This window comes from Mauremys mutica, chromosome 9, assembly GCF_020497125.1.
Source record: "Mauremys mutica isolate MM-2020 ecotype Southern chromosome 9, ASM2049712v1, whole genome shotgun sequence".
NCBI classification, from domain to species: Eukaryota; Metazoa; Chordata; order Testudines; family Geoemydidae; genus Mauremys; species Mauremys mutica.
The window spans coordinates 28428610-28450775 of record NC_059080.1 but is presented as its reverse complement, the minus strand read 5'-3'; the positions used below and the strand labels follow the sequence as shown (position 1 = coordinate 28450775).

Sequence of the window (22166 nt, the reverse complement as noted above, 5' to 3'; positions counted from 1 at the left end):
GCTCTTATTAGATCTAGGAACATGATATGGCAAACCATCTAAACTAGACTAATTTAAAGGTTTGGTATTGTCACAATGGGAACATATCTCTTTTTATGTTCAGAGATTGTCCGTTCCTTTATTATTACATCATATTGGCTACATAAAGTCAACCCCAAATAGCAGTCACTGAACAAATGAGCAGGATCTTTCTCTGATTCTTAGGAGTGGATTTGGATAGGGAACCTTCTTCATAATGTTCAGCTATTATGTAACATGTAAGTAGTCTTTAGTCTACAAAGTCTCCTTAGATAAGAGTCTCCTCTACTTTCCTTTATTTCTCACTGCTTCAGGACTACAGCATATCTGATTAGATACATCAAACATCCACAATTAGTGGGATGGAGATATAGCGAAGGGAGTATTGAGGAAGAGAAAGTTGAGGAGTAGTCTGGTGTGACGGGAGGGTAGTTTGGTAAAGGAGACCCCTCAGGGGGCAGAGTTAAGGTTTTTGTGGGTGTTGAACAAGTGGTAATGGTAGGATGTGTGCCTGTGAGTGGAGGCTATGTACTGCCAGTAGAGGGTATTTATTTGCTTAACTTTTCATTTCCTTGTTTTTCAGTTCAGCGTCAAGCATGTTGTGTGTATGGCAAACTAAACTGTTTAACAACAATGTTTGTGTGTATTTACACATATTCTCAGATACAAATACTATGTTAAGATGAAATAAAGGTTGAAAGAATTTATCAGTAATTTAGAGTAAAATACATTAACAGGGATGTTATAATTATCCCCAAACATTGCAAACCTAGTCAATTCAGAGTTAAGGCTACTCTTAAAAGAATTATAGATATATTAAGTATAGAAATGCACAGTTAGGGCACCCAAGCAACATTAACTGTGCCCTGTATTGGTGCCATGCAATAACCACGCAATTATGATTGAGGCAATATTTGGTGTTTGTAGTCCCAGATTAGTTTAAACTGATTTTTAAAAATATATTAGATTTTTTTTTCTCAAGGTGTCAAAGTATAAAACTCACCTCCACTTTAACTATGGAGCCATAACTGGTGCTTCCATAATATATATTACACTTACACACAAACCCCTCTTTCATGTTGTCCCTTTGATTTAGACTCCCTGCTCAAAGCCGACTGCTGCAGAAGAGCACGTGGATCGGACAGAGACTTCTCTTAGAGGAGAGTCTATTGATAGAGATTCTCTAGGTTTTAGTCAGGAGGTGAGGATGGAAGAGGATAAAGTAGGGGCCAGATCAGACAAGAAACATTCACATAAAAAAGAATCCGACACATCAGAAAAGAGCAGACAAATAAACAGTGACAAGTTTTTAAAGTGCTTGTACACAAATGCTAGAAGTCTAAATAATAAGATGGTGAACATAGAGTGCCTCGATAAAGGAGGATATTGATATAATAGGCATCACAGAAACCTGGTGGAGTGAGGACAATTAATGGGACACAAACATTCCAGGGTACAAAATATATCGGAAGGACAGAAAAGGTCGTGTGGGGGCAGGGGAGTGGCACTATATGTGAAAGAAAACGTAGAATCAAATGAAGTAAAAATCTTAAGTGAATCCACATGTTCCATAGAATCTCTATGGATAGTAATTTCATGCTCTAGTAAGAATATAACATTAGGGATCTATTATCAATCACCTGACCAGGACAGTGATAGTGATGATGAAATGCTAAGGGAGATTAGAGAGGCTATCAAAATAAAGACTGAATAATAGTGGGGGATTTCAATTATCCCCATATTGACTGGGAACATGTCACCTCAGGATGAAATGCAGAGACAAAATTTCTCGAAACTTTAAATGACTGCTTCTTGGAACAGCTGGTACAGGAACCCGCCAGGGGAGAGGCAATTCTTGATTTAGTCCTGAGTGGAGCAAGAGGTAACTATAACGGGACTGCTTGGAAATAGTGACCATAATATAATAAATTTTAACATTCCTGTGGTGGGAAGAACACCTCAACAGCCCAACTCTGTGTCATTTAACTTCAGAAAGGGGAACCATGCAAAAATGAGGGGGTTAGTTAAACAGAAATTAAAAGGTACAGTGACTAGAGCAGGGGTCGGCAACCTCTGGCACGCAGCTCACCAGGGTAAGCACCCTGGCAGCCTGGGCTAGTTTGTTTACCTGCCGCGTCTGCAGGTTCGGCCGATCGCGGTTCCCACTGGATGCGGTTTGCTGCTCCAGGCCAATGGGGGCTGTGGGAAGCCACGGCCAGCACATCCCTCGGCCCACGCTGATATGAAGGGGGCTAATTTAGCTACAACTAATCATGTCTTACTAATCTATTACAGTTCTTTGAAGAGGTCAACAAACATGTGGACAAGGGGGATCCAGTGGACATAGTGTACTTAGATTTCCAGAAAGCCTTTGACAAGGTCCCTCACCAAAGGCTCTTACATAAATTAAGCTGTCATGGGATAAGAGGAAAGATCCTTTCATGGATTGAGAACTGGTTAAAAGACAGAGAACAAAGGATAGGAATAAATGGTAAATTTTCAGAATGGAGAGGGGTAAGTAGTGGTGTTCCCCAAAGGTCAGTCCTAGGACCAATCCTATTCAACTTATTCATAAATGATCTGGAGAAAGGTGTAAAAAGTGAGGTGGCAAAGTTTGCAGATGATACTAAACTGCTCAAGATAGTTAAGACCAAAGCAGACTGTGAAGAACTTCAAAAGATCTCACAAAACTAAGTGATTGAGCAACAAAATGACAAATGAAACTTAATGTGGATGAATGTAAAGTAATGCACTGTAGCAGAGTGGTTACCTGCCCCTGCCCTTTGGGGCTTAAAACAGCCCAGGAGAGGGCTGTGGCTGGGGAAAGAAGCCTGGGCTGATTGGGAGAAAGCAGGCTCAGCTGTGGCCATGCCCCAATCAGGCCCAGCTGGCCCCTATAAGAGGCAGTGAGCCAGGAGCCCAGTCAGTCTCTCTCTGGCTGTAGAGGGAGACGTGCCTGGCTGCAAGGAGCTAGACACAGGGTACCTGGGTGAAGCAGGGCTGGGGAAAGGCAGAAAGGCTGGGGAGCTCCTGCCTGGAAAGCCCCAGGCTGCTGCCTAGCATAAGGCCAAGAGGTACTAGGGGTTGCAGGGGGCAGCCCAGGGGTTGGCAAAGGCAGCAGGTCCAAACCCCTTTGCCTGTGATGAGTGGCTGATACTGCAGTCTGCCCCAGTGAACGGGGACTAGATGGAGACTGGGCAGTAGCCAAAACTGAGGCATAGTGGGTTGGGGGTTCCCCAGGGAGGGGAGACCCAGATTGGTGGGGTACTGCTAGGGGGCAGCACCCCAGTTAAAAGGGCACTGGAGTCCAGGAAGGGACATGGGGGGCCTGAGGACAGGTGGATCACCGGCCTGAAGAGGGTGCTCCTGACTGGAAGTGAGCTAATTCCCAGGAGTCACCAGCAGGAGGCGCTGCAGGGGTGAGTCCGCACATCTACATGCCCCTTGGGAAAAATAACCCCAACTATACATACAATATGATGGGGGCTAATTTAGCTACAACTAATCAGGAAAAAGATCTTGGAGTCATAGTGGATAGTTCTTTGAAGACATCTACGCAGTGTGCAGCGGCAGTCAAAAAAGCAAACAGGATGTTAGGAATCATTAAAAAGGGGATAGAGAATAAGATGGAGAATATCTTATTGCCCTTCTATAAATCCATGGTCCGCCCACATCTTGAATACTGAGTACAGATGTGGTCTCCTCATCTCAAAAAAGATATACTGACATTAGAAAAGGTTCAGAAAAGGGCAACTAAAATGATTAGGGATTTGGAACAGGTCCCATATGAGGAATGATTAAAGAGGCTAGGACTCTTCAGCTTGGAAAAGAGGAGACTAAAGGGGAATATGATAGAGGTATATAAAATCATGAGTGATGTGGAGAAAGTGAATAAGGAAAAGTTATTTACTTGTTCCCATAATATAAGAACTAGGGGCCACCAAATGAAATTAATAGGCAGCAGGTTTAAAACAAATAAAAGGAAGTTCTTCTTCACACAGTGCACAGTCAGCTTGTGGAACTCCTTGCCTGAGGTGGTTGTGAAGGCTAGGACTATAACAGGGTTTAAAAGAGAACTGAATAAATTCATGGAGGTTAAGTCCATTAATGACTATTAGCCAGGATAGGTAAGGAATGGTGTCCCTAGCCTCTGTTTGTCAGAGGATGGTGATGGACGGCAGGAGAGAGATCAATTGATCATTACCTGTTACGTTCACTCCCTCTGGGGCACCTGGCATTGGCCACTGTCGGTAGACAGGATACTGGGCTGGATGGACCTTTGGTCTGACCCAGTACTGCCATTCTTATGTTCTGCTTGACAAGACTTATTTAAATCACTCCTAAAGACTAACTCTGTTGTCTCACCTCTCTGAAGTGTATGTGTGGGGGGGAGAAAATATAATTAAAACATCATAACAGATCACCTCCTGAGTCACCATGTGATCTTACTGTCACATTAGGCCTCTCTCATGCCCTTCTTTCTTGTCTGTAGATGACCCCCACTTCTTGTATCATGTCAAATTTAGACTGCATGCTCTTCACGGTAGGGTCCAAATCTTTGTTTTGTGAGGTGCCAGGTACAATTTTTGGAACTTGACAAGTAATAAATAAATTGAAAGTTATTCATAATAATAATGAAGTATACTATTGGCAGTACTCCCATTAGCCTGAGTTAGATTCAGAGTTGCCAGAGTGCTGTTTGGTCTTTCTTAGTTTAAGAATTACAGGATTCATATGGAGAGAAAAGGTGGGTGAGGTAATATCTTTTATTAGACCAATTACTATTTTTGATAGAGACAAGCTTTCGAGATTACACAGAGCTCTTCTTTAGGTTGCTCTATGGAAACTCAAAAGCTTGTCTCTCTCACCAGCAGAAAATGGTATAATAAAAAATTATTACCTCACCCACCTTGTCTCTCTAATATTCTGGGTCCAATATGGTTATAACAACACTGCATATAGGATTCATACATCCAGTGTAGATTAGAACACTGTATAAATAAATTACACCCTACAGACTCTGTGATATCAATATCTTTCCAACAATGGAAACTGAGCTGCTGCCAGGCCTCTGAAATTTGCCTTTTTTTTCAGCCAAGGTGCACTAATATTTTGTGTTTGTGAATATAAAGCTTATTTTAATGAAAAATCATTAACTAGTGAAGTGTAAGGGTCTGTAGTAGGTTACTTTACTATCATGAGGGAAGAGCTGAAACAAGTAGCAGGATTTGAAAACTTCATTAGTATCTCTTCCCCCACCACTTTCCCCCACTGATTATATCACAAACAACAAGTTGCTTACAGAGGAATTTTCTCTTTAGCCTTTTGTTTGTTAGAAAGTTGCTAATTTTACATTAACAAATGTATTTTAAATATAAAAGGCTTTTCTTTAAACAATTCCAAAATGACAGAGATTATTTAAGCTTAGTATGATTCCCCCACACCCTATATTTTAGCTCTAAAATCTATTCTAATGTTAGTTGTCATAAAACTCAAGAGTCTTTGGATTTATCTTAGTTATGCATTTTTAGGTCCAAGCAATTAAAAACCAATATACAATTAATCCATAAAATACAGAGTAATAGAAAATAGAGATGGAGAAGTCCAATTAGTTTATATGATCTATCTCCCTACTAGCACACAGAACAGTACTTTCCGACAATTTTGTTCAGTCCAGTTTTAAATGACTCCAGCAATGAGGCTTTCACTACTTCCCTTGGGAGATTATCCAATGTTAGACTAAATCTCACACCATTAGGAAAATTTTCCTGATACACTGTCAAAGGTTTCTTTTGCTCATTTTCGTTGTATTAATTACTTGTTCTATTCCTTTCACCCACCCTAAATAATTCCTCCCTATTTTAGGAGCCAGTTTCTTCCCTTTGCCAAGGGCGCCTGGATAGGGAAGAAGCTGGTTATAGCTGCCTGATTCTCAAGCTGCCCTGACCTCAGCTCTCATGCAGCTTTAAGACAACAACTGGCTCTGCTTCCTAAGGGACCATGCATCAACTAAGAACTATCCTCCTGACACACGCTCTATGCTGCGGTAATGGAGGGGAGGCTGGTATAGGTGCGTAGTACACAGAGCGCTGTTATGGGTAAACAGTGAAAATTTAATCTTTAAACTACAATTTTCTTTGCTCTTGTGGATTTCTCTGACAATTCATTACTTAATGTCACATTAAAAATTAACCAATCCTGGGTAGAATTACACTGGTATGGGACAACATGCCACACTGGCCTTTGCCCTACTGTCTTCAGCTAATTATTAGCAGCATTTTTATTTTTTCAGTCTGAGCACTAGTAAGGCATAACTTCAATATTTGCTTTATAGAGTTTGAATACTGTTGTTCAGGGCTTTACACAGCTGTATGTCGGCAGAAAGATTTATGACTGATGCTATTCTAAAGTATTAACTAACTGAACAGTGGGAGAGATGGTTCCTCATCAGTCATAATTCACATTTATTAGGATTTCATGGCTGAAACCATGCTCCTTTCTGAAACCTTTAATTATAAATTATGAGATAAGCAACAGGTAGGAATTTGGAAGCTACAAATTTTTCTGATTTAGTCTTAATTATTGCAGGCCAGATTGTCATCCTTAGTCACGTTCAATAGTGCCTCATTCCATGATTAGTTCCATTGACTTACACAGATGTGTTTTTCAAAAGCATTCAACTACATCTCTGTGTACCTTTATCTGATGTGTCTAATATTGCTGAGAATACAGCAAGATGAAATTTAATTAATTAATTACAACATTCCCTCTCACCTCTTCCATATCTTTATGGCAGTTGATGGACAAAGTGAGGATACAATGGTGCCTATCTGAGGGCAAGCTTAACTTCACCTCACCTAATCCAATTTTATCAGGAATGGTTCACTTCAAAAAGGAAGTGCACACAGCTTACTGCAGCTAAAATTTTCTTTGGAATTTTCTGTAAGCAATTAAACAACAATTTTCTCCACCAATACAAGTTGCCATCTTATCACAGCCTTTCCCATGACAAATGTGACGAATTCATTTCCATCATTCAATTCAGAATCATCCTACTTTGTTATAACATCTCCTGCACCCCTCCTTGAATAGTTCTATTCCTATCATGCATTCTTTATCAGTCTTCAGCGGTGACTCCATAAACTGCATAAAGATTTTTGGAGTCCCATAAATTTCAGTTTTCACATGACTGTGCTTCTCAGTCTATCTTCTCACTAAGTCATCTTATCATGATCTTCAAACTTTAAGTGCCTTGAGTACATGGATAGCTTTCAACTTACATATCTTTAAATGCCTTAAATAATTCATACTTATACACCTTTTCTGCTTGTCTGTGGCAAAGAAACTAAGGCTTCATCTCAAAAACAGAAATACTTCTCTCAGGAAAAAGGAGCAAAACAAATTCCATCTACTCTCTCTGTCTGTCTCACACACAGACACATACACCAAGTCTTGCCCTTTTTATGCTTTACCAACCCTAATCTAAACATCAATCAGTTTAGTATTCTACTTTACCTTGAACCCTTCTCCTCTATCTGTAAATATGCCTCAATACTTTCACAACATTGCCTGGGTACACAACTGATCTGATGCCTGCTTTTAAACCTAACTGGGGTCAGCTGACTAGGCACAGGTACTCTGGTGCTGCTTCCTCTTAAAGGGCCAGTGTCACCCTGTGACTGCTCCATATTACAGTTGGCCTTCTTAATGACCAGGAAAACATATTTGTGTCTCATGTTAGTTGTGAAAGAAAGAGACACTCATTTATCTTTTCTCAGTAGTTTGGAAAGTACTAGTCTACAATAGGGTTGCCAACCCTCCAGGATTGGCTTGGAATTTCCCGGAATTGGCATCAATCTCCTGGTAACTATTGAAAGCAATTTTAATAGGATATTTTAAGAAAATTACATTATCTCATGTTGGGGAAAAAATCTCCCAGAATAGCTTCAGTCAGAGCTGGCAACTCTAGTCTACAGTATATCACTACTAAGTGTAGAAATAATTATGATATAATAAAATATATACATTAATACTAGCTTACAGTACATCACTACTAAATATAGAGTGAGGCACATGCCAAATTCTTAGCATGAAGTCTCTATATAAAATAGCCAACTTACACAACACTCACAGAAGAGATTCACTGGGAAAATTAACTAATGGACAACGTAAGAAAGTTTGTCATCCACTCCATTCTGTTTTAGCTAACGCTCTGAATACAATGAAGGTTTACTAAGTAGAATATTTTTCATATATCATTAATATTTAACTTTTCTAATGCCATATCGTCTAGGTTTTTGGTTAGGGCCTTATTGTGCTATGGGCTGTACAAACATATAGAAAGTGAAAGTTTACAATCCAAAGGACAACACATAATAGGTAGAGATGACAAACAGTGGGTCAGATTGTGGAGCAGGAGAGAAAGGGTTAAAAAAGCAGGATGTGTGCATTGATTATCAGACAATCAGCAGCAACAATCACAACTCTCCACCTGCCAAGCCATTCCTGATGCACTAGGGAAGAAGCAGGTTTAGAGGAGGGACTTGAAGGAGGCTTAGGTGCCGGTTTTATCGATTTTGTCTGGGAGTTTCTCTCATTTGTAAGGAGAAGCATGTTCTGATGTAGTGAAAGACAGAGAGGGGGTGACAGTCAGAATGATGGATTAGGAAAATGATTTTAACAGCCTGTTGAATGGATTTAAAGGGGGAAAGAATGCAGGGATTAAGGGCAGAGGAGGTGATTACAGTAATCCAGGTGTGTGATGATCAGTGCTTGGACAGTTATATTAAAACTATATTTTTTTTTAAGAAAAGGTTCAGGTTAGTATTTGGACATATTAAGAAATTACCTAAGAGGCATTTCTAGCCAAGCTTGATAAAGTCTATAAAATATAGAATCAGAAATTACCGAGTCTGATTTATATTTACTACATGATTTTCTGTCAACACATGGGTTAACAAAGTCTTTAAAAATGGATAGCAATTGCCCTTGATTATGCATAGAAATTGATCCAGAACAGGCAGAAGATCTCTTTAGTCATGATTTAGAAGACTGACATTTTGACATGACAGAAATTATACAAGATTGATGACAACAATGAACATCATGTGAGAAAAATGTATCTCCTATAAAAGCAAACATTTGCTAGTGGGAAATTGTGTACACAAGCTCATTAGGGAAGTGTGATGGGGGCCAACAGGTGGGACTCCCCTCCCGGCTGCAGACAGGTGTGTGGGGCTGCAGCCAGGGAAGACATGTAAAAAAGCTGTCAATAAGGGGCATGCCTGTTGCCAATATCCAAATCCTACTAACATTAAAGTCAATGGGACAGGACTGGCACCCAGCAAAACATTGCTATTAACTAGAAGTTGTTAATATCAGGATTGCTATTAAGCGGCATCTGCTGTATATATATTTTTTACATAATAATGAAGATACTCAAAAAAATTAAAGCATTAACAAACAGTGGCTTGATTTAAAACAAATCTTCATAATATGAACTCTATCGTGGATACATGTTTCTTACTAACTGTAGGTGTAATAAACAGGTCTCATTGGAATAAAGCATCTTACATTTTCAGTAGTCCCAGTGATTACATGCAGCCCATCATATGTTGACTTGATATACATCCCCTAAAGAAATGGCAAGAGAAGGAATAATTAGTATCTGTGAGTAGTTACTGCTACCAAAAACCCCCCGCAAAAAAACAAAAAAACTAGCTCTTTAATACTGCAAGAAACAAACAAATGATGTTGGAAGAATGCTTGTTCTGGATTAAAGTCAATGGCACTAGAGCAAACTGTGGTTGAATACAATTTGCAAAACAAAATTAAAACAAAAACATATTAAGAGTCAATATAAAAATACATGTTTCCTTCAAATGCACCTCCATTAATTCCAGCATCAGCGGATAAGAATTTTTTTGGACAGGATTTAACAACTAACATGATAGGAGAATCTGGACTCATTTTGGCATCTGAAACACACAGTAGTTTGTTACTTTACTAATCTCAAAAAAAGAACTAAAGTTGTCAGAACCCAGGTAAAGCGCAGAAATAGAGGCTTTAAACTTAAATAGCCCATACTCCAGAGGTCTATTGATTCAGTAAAAAATAAAACTAGATAAAGCCTGATGTGTCAGTAAGGTTCAGCAGCTAGCACTCTTGCCTCTTAATAAAAGTGTCACGTAAGCTTTCATCTTAATGCTGACAAGGTAGAAATGTGCTGTTAAATCATCCTCTTTTGAAGGATTCTGAAGTCCCTTCTGCTGTTCAAGTAAAGTTAAAAGCCTCACAACCAGAAGAGGTCAAAAATGTCCCTCCTACCGCCATGAAAAATTTAGACTTGCTGGTTTAAATAAACAAACAAATAAATAAAAATCTGAATACTTTAGCAAGAAATTTTATTCCAATATGTTGTTGTGCTGCCTCATAAGAGTTGTAAGTCTGGGTGCCTCATGCCTTCCCTTCACCCCTGCTCTTCGCTATATGCTGGGTTCCCTGTTAGGACTACATCTCTCAAGATGAAAAATGGTCCTCTCTCTTGGTGAGGGGAAGCAGTGCATCATGGGAGTCACATGGCCAATGTTCATCATAGGAGATTGTCTCTGTCTGGGAAACCTGGCCAGAGAATATGAGACAACTGAGGACAAGTCCCATGAGGAACTGCAGCAGCCCACTCAAATCAAAATATTTTGGGGGTTCTTTTTGACCAAAATATTTAATTTAGTCAAACCTCAAATTTCTATCGATAAACAGCTTAGCTGGATAATTTTCAACTAGCTGTATTCACATTTTTTGAAAAGGGATATCCTGTGTGTCCTTCTAGCCAATATTCTCTCTCTCCAGTACCAATAAATAGGTTACAGTTTTCAATGATGTTTTAAAGTTATTGCTGAATGCATAATATATAGCTGCCATATTGGGTGTATTACATTACTATTGCATTGCCATTAACAAAATTACTGCTTCATAAAGTTATTTCAGAGTATGAAAATCAACCTAGAAAACCATTCTATTCCACTCTGTACAATACCAACATTGTGACATAAGAGGACGGGGGGGAATCAATTTTCTCCATAAATGTTGCAAAATAATTCCAAAGTACCTAGGATATTTTACTTGCTTTAAAAACAAAACAAAAATAGTTCATAGTTTACTAAGATGTCGATCATGAATTTGATACTTTTGTCAAAGAAGTTTTGCTTGCATAAAATATTTATTAATCACAAGTTATACTTTTAGGGAAGGAAATGATATTGACAGCAGCTGAACTGTTGCCAACTGATGTGGTTTGCCAACTTCTTGTAATACCTAGTGGCCAAGGTGGGCTAGGGGGCAGTCCAGAGCCGTAGTCAAGGGTGCGTGTAGCCAACAGGTCAATCTGTATTGGAGGCAGTCTGGCGCAACTGTCATCATTCTCAGCAGCCAGAAGATCCAATCTAAGGGGCTGGGTCAGTGAGTTGGGGAGTCGAGGTCAGGCAACATGGCAGCATTTTTCTTTAAAACAGCAAGGCAGGCTCAGGCAGAGAAGCATGGCAAGGTGGTCTAATCAGCAGGCAATGGTCTGTCGCTCAGACAGCTTCCTCTTCCTGTTGGGGGCTTTATATAGCCCAGGCACCCAATGAGAGTACTGCCTGTCCATCCAATCAGGTACCTGGCTGCTGTGGGCCTGTAGGCCTTTAGCACTGAGGCTGTTGGTTGGGGCAGCAGTTTGATGTATTTCCATGGTACAATGGCTAAAGATACCATCTGAGAGACATGCGTTCAGTGCTAGGGTCCTGACACAGCAATTTTTCCATTGAATGTCCTGCTTAGGAAGACTAGGAATTATAGTTACTTTGCTATCCAAGACCCACTATGACAAGCCCTTATTCTTACTCTTTTCTGTAGTCCTATTGACTCCAACAGAACTAATCTCATTAGTAAGGACTACTCCATATAGTAAAGATTGTCAGATCAGGAATTAACTCTCAAACTAAAAATGAGTACCACAAAAAGGATGATATTCTGCTGTATTAAACTTTCTTTAAAAATGAAAGAAATATGTTAATTTAACTGAGTTAAATATATATGGATTTGGTACTGCAAAATACTGTGATTCACAGAAATACTATTTCCGTTTCACGTTTGTGATAGACTGTCAACTCCTCTGCTTGGCTACTGACAAACAGAAAAAGTAGAAAGAATGCTCTGATGTTTGGAATTCTGCTTCAGGATCAACTCTCACTGAGACCAATTCTTCTCTTGGAACATCACAGCATAAATGTCAACATGTTGCAACATACTGTTAGGCCTGGTCTACACTAAGGGGTGGGGGCGATGTAAGATACACAACTTCAGCTACATGAATAGCGTATCTGAAGTCGAAGTATCTTATTTCGACTTATCTCCCATCCTCACGGCGCGGGATCGACGGCCGCAGCTCCCCCTGTTGACTCTGCTACCGCCGCTCACACTGGTGGAGTTCTGGAGTCGACAGGAGCGCGTTCAGGGATCGATATATCGCGTCTAGATAAGACGCGATATATCGATCCCCGATAAACCGATTGCTACCTGCCGATCCAGTAGGTAGTGTAGACATACCCCTAGAACATGATGACAATTGGTGGGCTCCAAAAAGTGATTCTGAGACCCCTATCCTTATTAACAGACATTGCAGACCACTGATGTACCCAAGAAAAATTGCTATTTTACTGCAAGTTCCATGGTGGATGGTTCAGCACTGCCTGGGTTAGCTGTACAAACAGGGTGTGTCTACACCGGGATAAAAAACCCACAGCTGGCCTGGGTCAAGTGACTTGGGCTCACTGGGCTTTGGCTCCAGGGCTGAAAAGGTGCTATGTGGACGTTCAAGCTTGGGCTGCAGCCCGAACTCTGGAACCTTGTGAGCCTGAGCCCAAACATCCACAGAGCAATTTTTAGCCCCACAGCCCAAGCCCCACAAGCCCGATTCAGCTGATCCAGACCAGCTGTGGCCATGCTGTGTGGCTTTTATCCCCATGGAGATGTACCCACAGACACCAGGAACTCTGGGTTCTGGTTTACAGCCAAGTCTCCGTATTTCTGGGGTTCTATATTTAAAAGATCTTTTAAAGAACAAAATGCAACTAAAACATATTAGGTCCAATGCTTAGTGCTTCCTTCTGTCAGTAAGAGTAGAAAGAAAAATAAGAAAGAAAGTGTTAAAGAAGATAAAGATATACTACTCCCTCCACCTATTTGGCCAAGACACCTTCCTCTAGGCTCTGAAGTTTGTGCCTCTGACCTCCCATTGCTCTTCCAAGAGAAGATCAGCAGGCTGTTGAGCTTAAGGCGTTGTAATGAAGACAATCTTTTATGTCACCCAGTTTATTCATCTCTGTTGAATCTAACTATATACCTGTTGTAGGTATAATTGTAATGTTTTGCATTTTTTTTCCTTGAGAACAGTTTGGGATGGAATACTTCAAGTCCATATGATTTCTGTGCCTGAAACCTGGAAGGGCAGTACATCACCTCACAAATGGCAGCTAGATAAATAGCTATTAGGAGCAAGAGCAGACAAGTCAACCTATCTACTTCTAATACTCTTGTATTTCTTAGGCAATAAGGTCAATTTTATTTCCTCTTTTTTTCTTTATGAACAGCATCATGTATTTTTACTGGACATCACTCATTTGAAGCTTAAAAGCCAAGCTTAGTCTTGATATAATTAATGGAAACTGACATTTTCTACAAAGATTTATAGATGTTAAGACCAGAAGGGACCATTATGATCATCTATCCTAAGCTGACCGTTTGTATAACACACAGAATTTTACCCATTAATTTCTACATCAAGCCTATAAGGTTGATCAGGTTCACCTAAAGCATATTTTAAAGAAAGACATGAAATACGGATTTAAAGACCAATGCCATATAAAAAGGTAATAACTTCACCATACTTCTACTCAATATTCTCCTGTTTCTACTTACAAAGTTCACATTAGCTCTCTTAGTCACATCATCACATGGGGAGCTCATGTCCGTTGCTTATTCACTATGACCCCTAAGTCCTCTTAAGAGTCACTACTTTCTAGGATTTTTTTTTGTTTATTTAGATTTAGACAAGATGCCTATCCAAGAGTCTAGGTGCCTTAACATAATTAATTATACAGTAAATTAAATTAAATGAAATCAGTTCCACAGGAATACAGCCAGCCATTTCATCATCTAAAAAACATACCCTCGGCCATTTCCTAACAATGGGTGAGCAAGTTTCACAGTCTCAGAGCTCTCACAGAAAGCTCCCTACCATCTGCCCCTCTCTTTGATAACTAGGAAGATCCAGCTCAAGTGCCCCTCCTGACCGTGGCTGAGCAGTATGGCCTGAGGAGAGAGGCAGTCTATCAGCAAGGCCAGTTACGTGTCATTTAGCAATTTATAGGTCACAAACCAACATCCTAAACTCCATCCAGAGACCAGAAATGACTCATGCCTGTTGATAGTGGTGGGACAGAGTGAGGGCAGCTGGCTTTAGGACAAATCAAGCAATGAATCTGGAGGGCACGTGACCCAGCATGCCCCCCATGGATCACCTCTGCTGGAGACCAATGGGCTGCCAGTGCAGCTCCCAGAGCACTGGTGTCATGTGCTTCCAGTGAGATGCCCTGCTCAATAAGCAAGCCTATTGATACAGTCCCCCATCCTGTATGTGTGACCCACATTCTTTGTTCCTAGATGTTGGACTGTAAATTTGGCTATATTAAATGCATGTTGTTTGAATGAACCCAGTTTATCATCAATCCATAACATTCTATATAACTCACCTGTCATTTATTATTTACCACCTTACTAATATTTGTGTTATCTGCAAACCTTACCAGCAAAGTTTTTATAATTTCCTTTCTGATCATTGATAAAGATCATTAATATCATTGGGCCAAGAATAGATTCCAGTGAGACCCAACTAGAAACACTATAATGATTCTCCATTAACAACTTTATTTTTATATCAGTTAGACAGTTTTTAATCTATTTAATTAAGTGCTACATTGATTTTGTACACAGCTAATTTTTTTAATCAGAACATCAGGCAGCTTAAAGTCACATGCCTTACCAAAGTCTCAGTATATTATGTCAACACATAATAGACAAACACAGCATTATCAACCAAAATTGTAATCTCATCAAAAAATGATATACTGTAAAGGCTGTTTGACAAGACCTACTTCCCACAGATCTATGTCCACAGACTCTCAGACTTAAAGGCCAGAACATACCATTCTGATCATCTAGTCTAACCTCCTGCAACACATAAACCATACATATCACCCAGTATTTTCTGCAACAAACCCATAACTTCTTGTTGAGCTAAAGTACATCTTACCGACGGACATCCAGTCTTGATTTAAAAGGCTTCCAGTGATGGAAATCCATCGCATCCCTAAGTACACTTTTCCAAAAGTAAAATTACTTTCACTATTAAAAATGTGTGCCTTATTTCTAGCCTGAATTTGTTGACTGTTGATTCACATTAATTATGTTACCATCCTTTAATTCTTTATGATAGAATCCTGTATCAGTCATTCCACAATTTTTCCCAGCAGACTAATCAGCTTATAATTACCCTGATCATCCTATTTATGCTTTTTCTTAAAAAATATTGTCACAATGTTAGCTTATATCCAGTCCTCTGAAACTTCTCCAGCATGCCAACATTTATTAAAAATCAGCATCGATAGTTCAAAGAGATCCTCAGCCAATTCTTTTGAAACTCTTAGGTACAAGTTATTCAGTCTTGCAGATTTAAAAGTTAGTAGATACTGCTTTTATTATTCCAGTGTTTGCCTGACATTAAGTAAAGCATCACAAAACCTTGTTATTATCCTCTCTTTATTTTCATGGATCTGTCTTTAAAAAAAATTGCTCTTCCAGAATTTTAATTTGCATGTCAAACTCCCAAATACAAACATCAGACATTATGCACATGCCTGCTGCACCTCTACATTTCCATACCTATGACCTAGATTTAATCAGTTCCATGCGAGTGAGAGGTAATTTGTTTGACTGGTTTTTTTATATCTTGCATATACTGTTCTTGCTACAAAATCTGCACAAATTTGGACTAATTGTGTGGCTAGGTAGAACATGAATGTATCTTTTGATATATGCAATTCTCTTTAACTTGGTGAGTCTGGGAATAAAAGAAATGAATACATGCTCTTCTCTGTGCTTGAGGAGTTACATGCATAAACCCCCAAACACTGAAAAATGAGGCTGTATTATAAAAAGTTTTGATCCCTTATCTCCACAAAAGAAAAATGAGCTTGCACCTGTTTTTGCAAACTATTCTCACAATATGTGAAGACAAAGAGAATTTTTAAAATTGTACTTCAGAAATAAGACAAATGTGAATAAAATTAAATTAAAAAGGACAGCATTTTTATCATGACAACCTATTTTTATAAGCTTGTGTATAGTAATACTTGGCACCTATTTATCTACATAATAAGATTCTAGGATTGTCACTGTGTGTGCATCTGAAGAAGTGAGTTTTTTTACCCATGAAAGCTTATGCCCAAATAAATCTGTTAGTCTTTAAGGTGCCACCGGACTCCTTGTTGTTTTTGTGGATACCGACTAACACAGCTACCCCCGATACTTGTCACTGTGTGTGTCACTCTGAAGCCTAGAACGTTTGTTGAGTCCATGATAGAAACAGCTACAAGTATGATTGAGAGCTCTTTTTGTTTAGAACATCACCAGGTTCAATAATTTCTTGGGTGCTGCCCCCTGGCAGTACCCCCACTCTCTGGGCTCCCCTCCCAGGGGAATTCCCACCTTCTATCCCCACCTTGCCTCAGTGTTCACTGCCAGTCCTCATCTAGCCCCCGCACTCTGGGGCAGACTGCAGTCCATATCACTCATCATCGGCAAGGGGGGTTTGAACCTGCAGCCTCCACCTACCCGTGGGCTGCACCTCTGCAACCCCAGTACCTTTTCAGGCCTTTGGCTAGGCCTGCAGCCTGGGGGTTTTCCAGGAGGGAGCTCCCCGGCTCCCTTGCCCTATTCCCCAGCACTGCTCTACTCTGGTACCTTACTCAAGTCCCAGGCAGCCAGGCCCTTCTCTCCCTCTGCACCTAGTGGCTCAGCTGTGGCTACTTCCCCAGTCAGCCCAGGTTTTCCCCTACCACGGCCCTCACCATGTTCCAGTACTTCTGCTGGTCCTGGGTCGGGTGGCTCCTTTCCGTCCTGTGCGGGAAGCAGGAGCAGGACTCATTTAGGGAGAAGGCAAGGAAGAAGTGGTCTCTGCACTCGTTGCTCACTCTCTCACTCCTTGCTCCCATGGGCCTCCCGCAGGAGCCCACCCCTCCCCAAGGCTTCTGACTGCCCTGTGTTCAGGCACTTCTTTTTTTAAGGACTCTAGAACTGTTGAGAAACCTTCTGTTAACATGTTGTAAACCCAATAGAAAGCACCTAGTTAAACTGACATTCACAGGTAGAATTAGGCAGAACAGCTGGACCTTGCTCTAGATGTAACAGGCCATCTGTCTTCATTGAGTTTATCACTGCTTTACCACTGAGATGTTCCCACATAAAGCACATTCCATAATGAAGAAGCCTAGTTAAAATAGAAATATATCTTTTAAAAATTCTTACAATTCATACCTATATATCCCATGCCAAAATATAGTGTTAATGAAATATGATAGTTGAGAAATTGAACCATCAATTGTCCTTTTTGCCCCCAGCCTTTGCTTGTTTTTAATTTATGGAGATATACCCATCTCCTAGAACTGGAAGGGACCCTGAAGAGTCATTGAGTCCAGCCCCCTGCCTTCACTAGCAGGCCCAAATACTGATTTTGGCTCAGACCCCTAAGTGGCCCCCCCTCAAGAATTGAACTCACAACCCTGGGTTTATCAGGCCAGTGCTCAATGCTCAAACCACGGAGCTATCCCTCCCCCTGTAATGCTAGCTAATACTGCTGGAGTTGAAGAAGTGTGAACAATGGTGGAAATTCTTTGTAAAATGTTTCAGCTGTAAGCAAGGTTTAAAGCAGCCATATTGACTCAGTAACCCAAAACTGAGTGAACTGGAATAATATTTTACATTTATACAGAAAAACATTAATTTTATATTAATTATAATATAAAATTAATTATAATATAATTATTAATTATAATGTACATTAAAATTATAAATTTCATACAGAGGGCACCTAGTCCTGCATTATTATAGTTAATAGAAGTTTTGTTTTGCTTTTTAATGGAAGCAGCATCACATCCTTACATAATGCAGGACTCTTCACAGCAGTAACAGGAAGGGAATATTCATATGACACTGGCGCAAATCCCTGTTATTTCAAAATGCATCCTGGGCTCATTAATGTCCACAGAGAGCAGACAGTACTTTGTAATTGAGATTTTGCCTGAAAAATCTACTGTAAACAACTTGGAGCTCAGTTTATTAACCTTTGAGAAATGCAGAAATGAGCAAATCCTCCATAGCTTTGAACCTGTGCTCCAGGAAAACAAAATATTCCAAAACTAGCATTTAGATCTGTAAGTCATCCCCTCCAGTAGAGCCTAAAATCCCATAGAACATGTTTCTGTTAGGCTTGGTTTTTTTCATAGATCTATAAGGATTGTTAAGTCTGGTGTTCCCTGGCTTTGCTGGCTGGATTGTTAGGGGCCTCTGGTGTGGACTGAGAGATTTCAGAGCCAATAAAAATGAAGAAGCAGGCTTGATGAATCTTTCAGAAATTCTGATTTTCTCCCAACTATTCATTTGGGGCTTGAGATAGAGAGATATAAACATAAACAAACAAAATATAAATTGTTATGATGCCCTTATTCACACTAAGGACTTCTTACACTGCTCTGGACATCATAATGTATATACACTAGGGTGACAAATTAAGGTTGCATAAGTAACCTTAATTCTGCTATTTCCTAACTTTTGTGTGCTTGACTTTGCAACCTTAAAAATTTTGTTTTAACGTAGCTTTTGTATATATTGTTTCCCCTTTTTATTTTAAATATCAAAACTGGAAAAAATATCATGTAGCATATTGACACCCACATGAGTCATCAGTAGGGTTGGATCCACCACACAAACCTTGGACACTGAGCTAACTGAGTAACTGCTAACATAGTAGGTTGTCATCCTCCTGTGTGGACCAGCAACAGATGAGGATGAAGCCTACAAGTTGCCCATAGAAGAATGGTGTGACTCAAGAATCTTGACTTCCATTTATATAGGAATGGCCATACTGGGTCAGACCAATGGTCCATCTAGCCCAGTATCCTATCTTCCAACAACAGCCAATGCCAGGTGCTTCAGAGGGAAAGAACAGAACAGGTAATCATCAAATGATCCATCCCCTGTTGTCCACTCTCAGCTTCTGGCAGTCTCAGACTAGGGACACCCAGAGCATTGGGGTTGCATCCCTGAACATCTTAGCTAATAGCCATTGATGGACCTATCCTCCAACAACTTATCAAATTATTTTCTGAAAGCTGTTATAGTTGTGGCCTTCACAACATCCCCTGGCAACAAGTTCCACAAGGTGACTGTGTGTTGTGTGAAGTATTTCCTTTTGTTTGTTTTAAACCTGCTGCCTATGAATTTCATTGTGTGATCCCATTTCTTCTGTAATGTGAAGGGTAAATAACACTTCCTTATTCACTTTCCTCACACCATTCAAGATTTTATAGACCTCTTTCAGATCCCCCATTAGTCATCTCTTTTCCAAGCTGAAAAGTCCTAGTCTTTTTAATCTATCCTCAAATGGAAGCTGTTCCATACCCTTAATAATTTTTGTTGCCTTTCTCTGTACCTTTTCCAATTCTAATATATCTTTTTTGAAATGGGACAACCAGAAATGCATGCAGTGTTCAAGGTGTGAGTGTACCATGGATTTATATAATGATAATAAGATAGAAAATGTCATAATATCTATCTCTTTCCTAATGGTTCCATTTAGGTTCTGAAGAATAATTTACTGTTCTGGTCACAGTCTCTTCTGCCTGTCCTCCCCAAGCTTGATTCCTTGTGTCCCATCCCCACAACCTGTCCCTGTCCTAGTTCTGTCTCTTCCCCATCCCTGGTTCCTGGTCCTACTCCCATTCTCCTTGCCTACCCAGTGCCAACTCTCATCCAGTTTCAGTGTTTCTAACCCCCTCTGTCAACAAAATTGGGATTATAGAAGAAAAATGTGTTTGCAGGAGAAGAACTCCAGTTAGATGCATAATTCCTAAAATGGGAATTGCAAATGCCACCTTTAAAAAATTGATCCAAAAACTAGAGACAGCTTCTTCACAGTGCTAGCTAGTTAATTACTAGCTAGTTAATTCTCCAGTGGCATGCCTGTGAGGAATACCTTGGCTAAGAAAAAGCTAGCAAAATGGGATTATATGGTATATATATATTTAAAATATTCTTCCCCTTACACATGTCAGAATATTAAAATACTACACAAACAGGTTTATATTAACAAAATAGTACATCCATTAAAAAGTCTCTCTTGCTGAAGATCATTTAGAAGGAAAAAAACACCACAGAGCTTACTACAGTTACTCCATTATCTCAAGTGGTAGATGTCTATGCTGTGGATCTAATGAGAAATCTATGTTGAAGAAAATGCTCTAGTTTGTTAAACTAGGTTTTCGTTTTAGAATCGTAATTTTACTTTGGTTTGTTTGTAACCATTTCTATCTCAATTCCTTCTACTTGGTATCACTTAAATGTCTGTTCTTTATTAATAAATTTTACCTTGTTTTATCATATAGCCATCTCAGTGAAGTGTTACTTGTTGTGGGTACTTAATGCACAAATGGAAAATTAAAAACTCTCCAGTGCATGACTGTGGTCACCCAGAACAGACTATGGATCATATAATGACTCAATGATTGATCCACAAATATGAAAGAGGCATCACAGCATTATGCTCCGCTATTCCTGATGCATTTGTCTGGCTTAACCATCTAAATATAAAATTACAGTTGTTGCTCTACATCCACATCAGCCATACGAAGAAGAAGTGCAGTGTTTCAAAGTGAAGGATAAAATCCTCAGCCAAATTAACAGGCTGGATTGGTGCTGCGTACTGTCTCTTTAAAGGAGTAGCGAAATTGATAAGGAGCTATAGTGAGAGGAACTGAGCACTGCAGGGGAGATGATTTTGGGGCGACTCAAGGCTGGAAGAACTGTTGGTGTCACCCTGTAAGGAATAACCAGGCTGGTGGAAGCCAGAGTGAGGTTATTGTGCTGTAAGCAGGCTACTGGTGTCAGGGATCTGAGCTAAAGATGCACAGCACAGAAACTCCCAGGGTTACAGGGCAGGTGATGGCACAACCTCTTAGTAGTCTGGGTGAATCCCCAAAATGTCAGAGTCACCTTCGAGAAAAGAATTCCATCTCTGCCTCAGTCACAGAGGTCCTAAGAGAGGCAGAGCAAGTCATAAACCATATTTTTCATAGATGACCACTAATTTTCTGGGTGCTCAGATGCCTGGAGTCAGATTTGCAGAAGTGCTGAGCACTCACAGATGAAGTCAATAGATGCTGTGCTTTAAATAGGTCTATAAAAATGTAAATACTCTGCAAAATCAAGCCCTAGGCATCTCAAGCTGGGCATCCAAAATTAATGGACACATTTGACAATTTTAACCTTAATCTCTCTGTGCCTGAGTTCAGTTCCTATAAAACTGGGATAATAATACCACCTTACCACACAAGGGTGTTGTGAAGCTAAACTTATTACTGTCTGTGAAGCATACAGATACTACAGTGAAGAGTGACATAAAAATGCCCATCAAGAAATTAATAATCCACTGCAGTACAGAACCTGGTTAATATGTAGTAAATAGTGTCTGGGAACCTACATGCATACGTGCATGGACTGAGGCAGGGGTCCTGTGGAAAATACAATGTGACCATATAATTAAAGATTCTAATAACAATTTGTAATCCATTCTCTACTCTATTTTTCATCCTATATTATCCTAAAGGATTTTTCCTTTCTGCCCTTTCATTGTTCCTTTTTTCCAATCTTTTCTAAGAAGAATAAGGACCCAGGAATGCTGACATTTGCAAGAAACTTCCAAACCTATAATATTCCAGCACCTTCAGAATTAGGCAAAATAAGTTCAACCATCCATGGTAATTACAATTTATGTATCT

The 22166-nt window shown here is 39.8% G+C and overlaps 1 protein-coding gene across 1 annotated transcript in view; it reads right to left on the bottom strand.

The window, feature by feature from the left end:
- The window catches only part of LOC123377890 (connector enhancer of kinase suppressor of ras 2-like), a 474233-nt gene that overhangs the window by 238566 nt on the left and 213501 nt on the right, over window positions 1–22166 (bottom strand). Inside the window, exon 7 of the mRNA XM_045031225.1 lies at window positions 9592–9651. Coding sequence (XP_044887160.1) covers window positions 9592–9651 — 60 coding nt within the window. The remainder of the gene's footprint in view (window positions 1–9591; window positions 9652–22166) is intronic.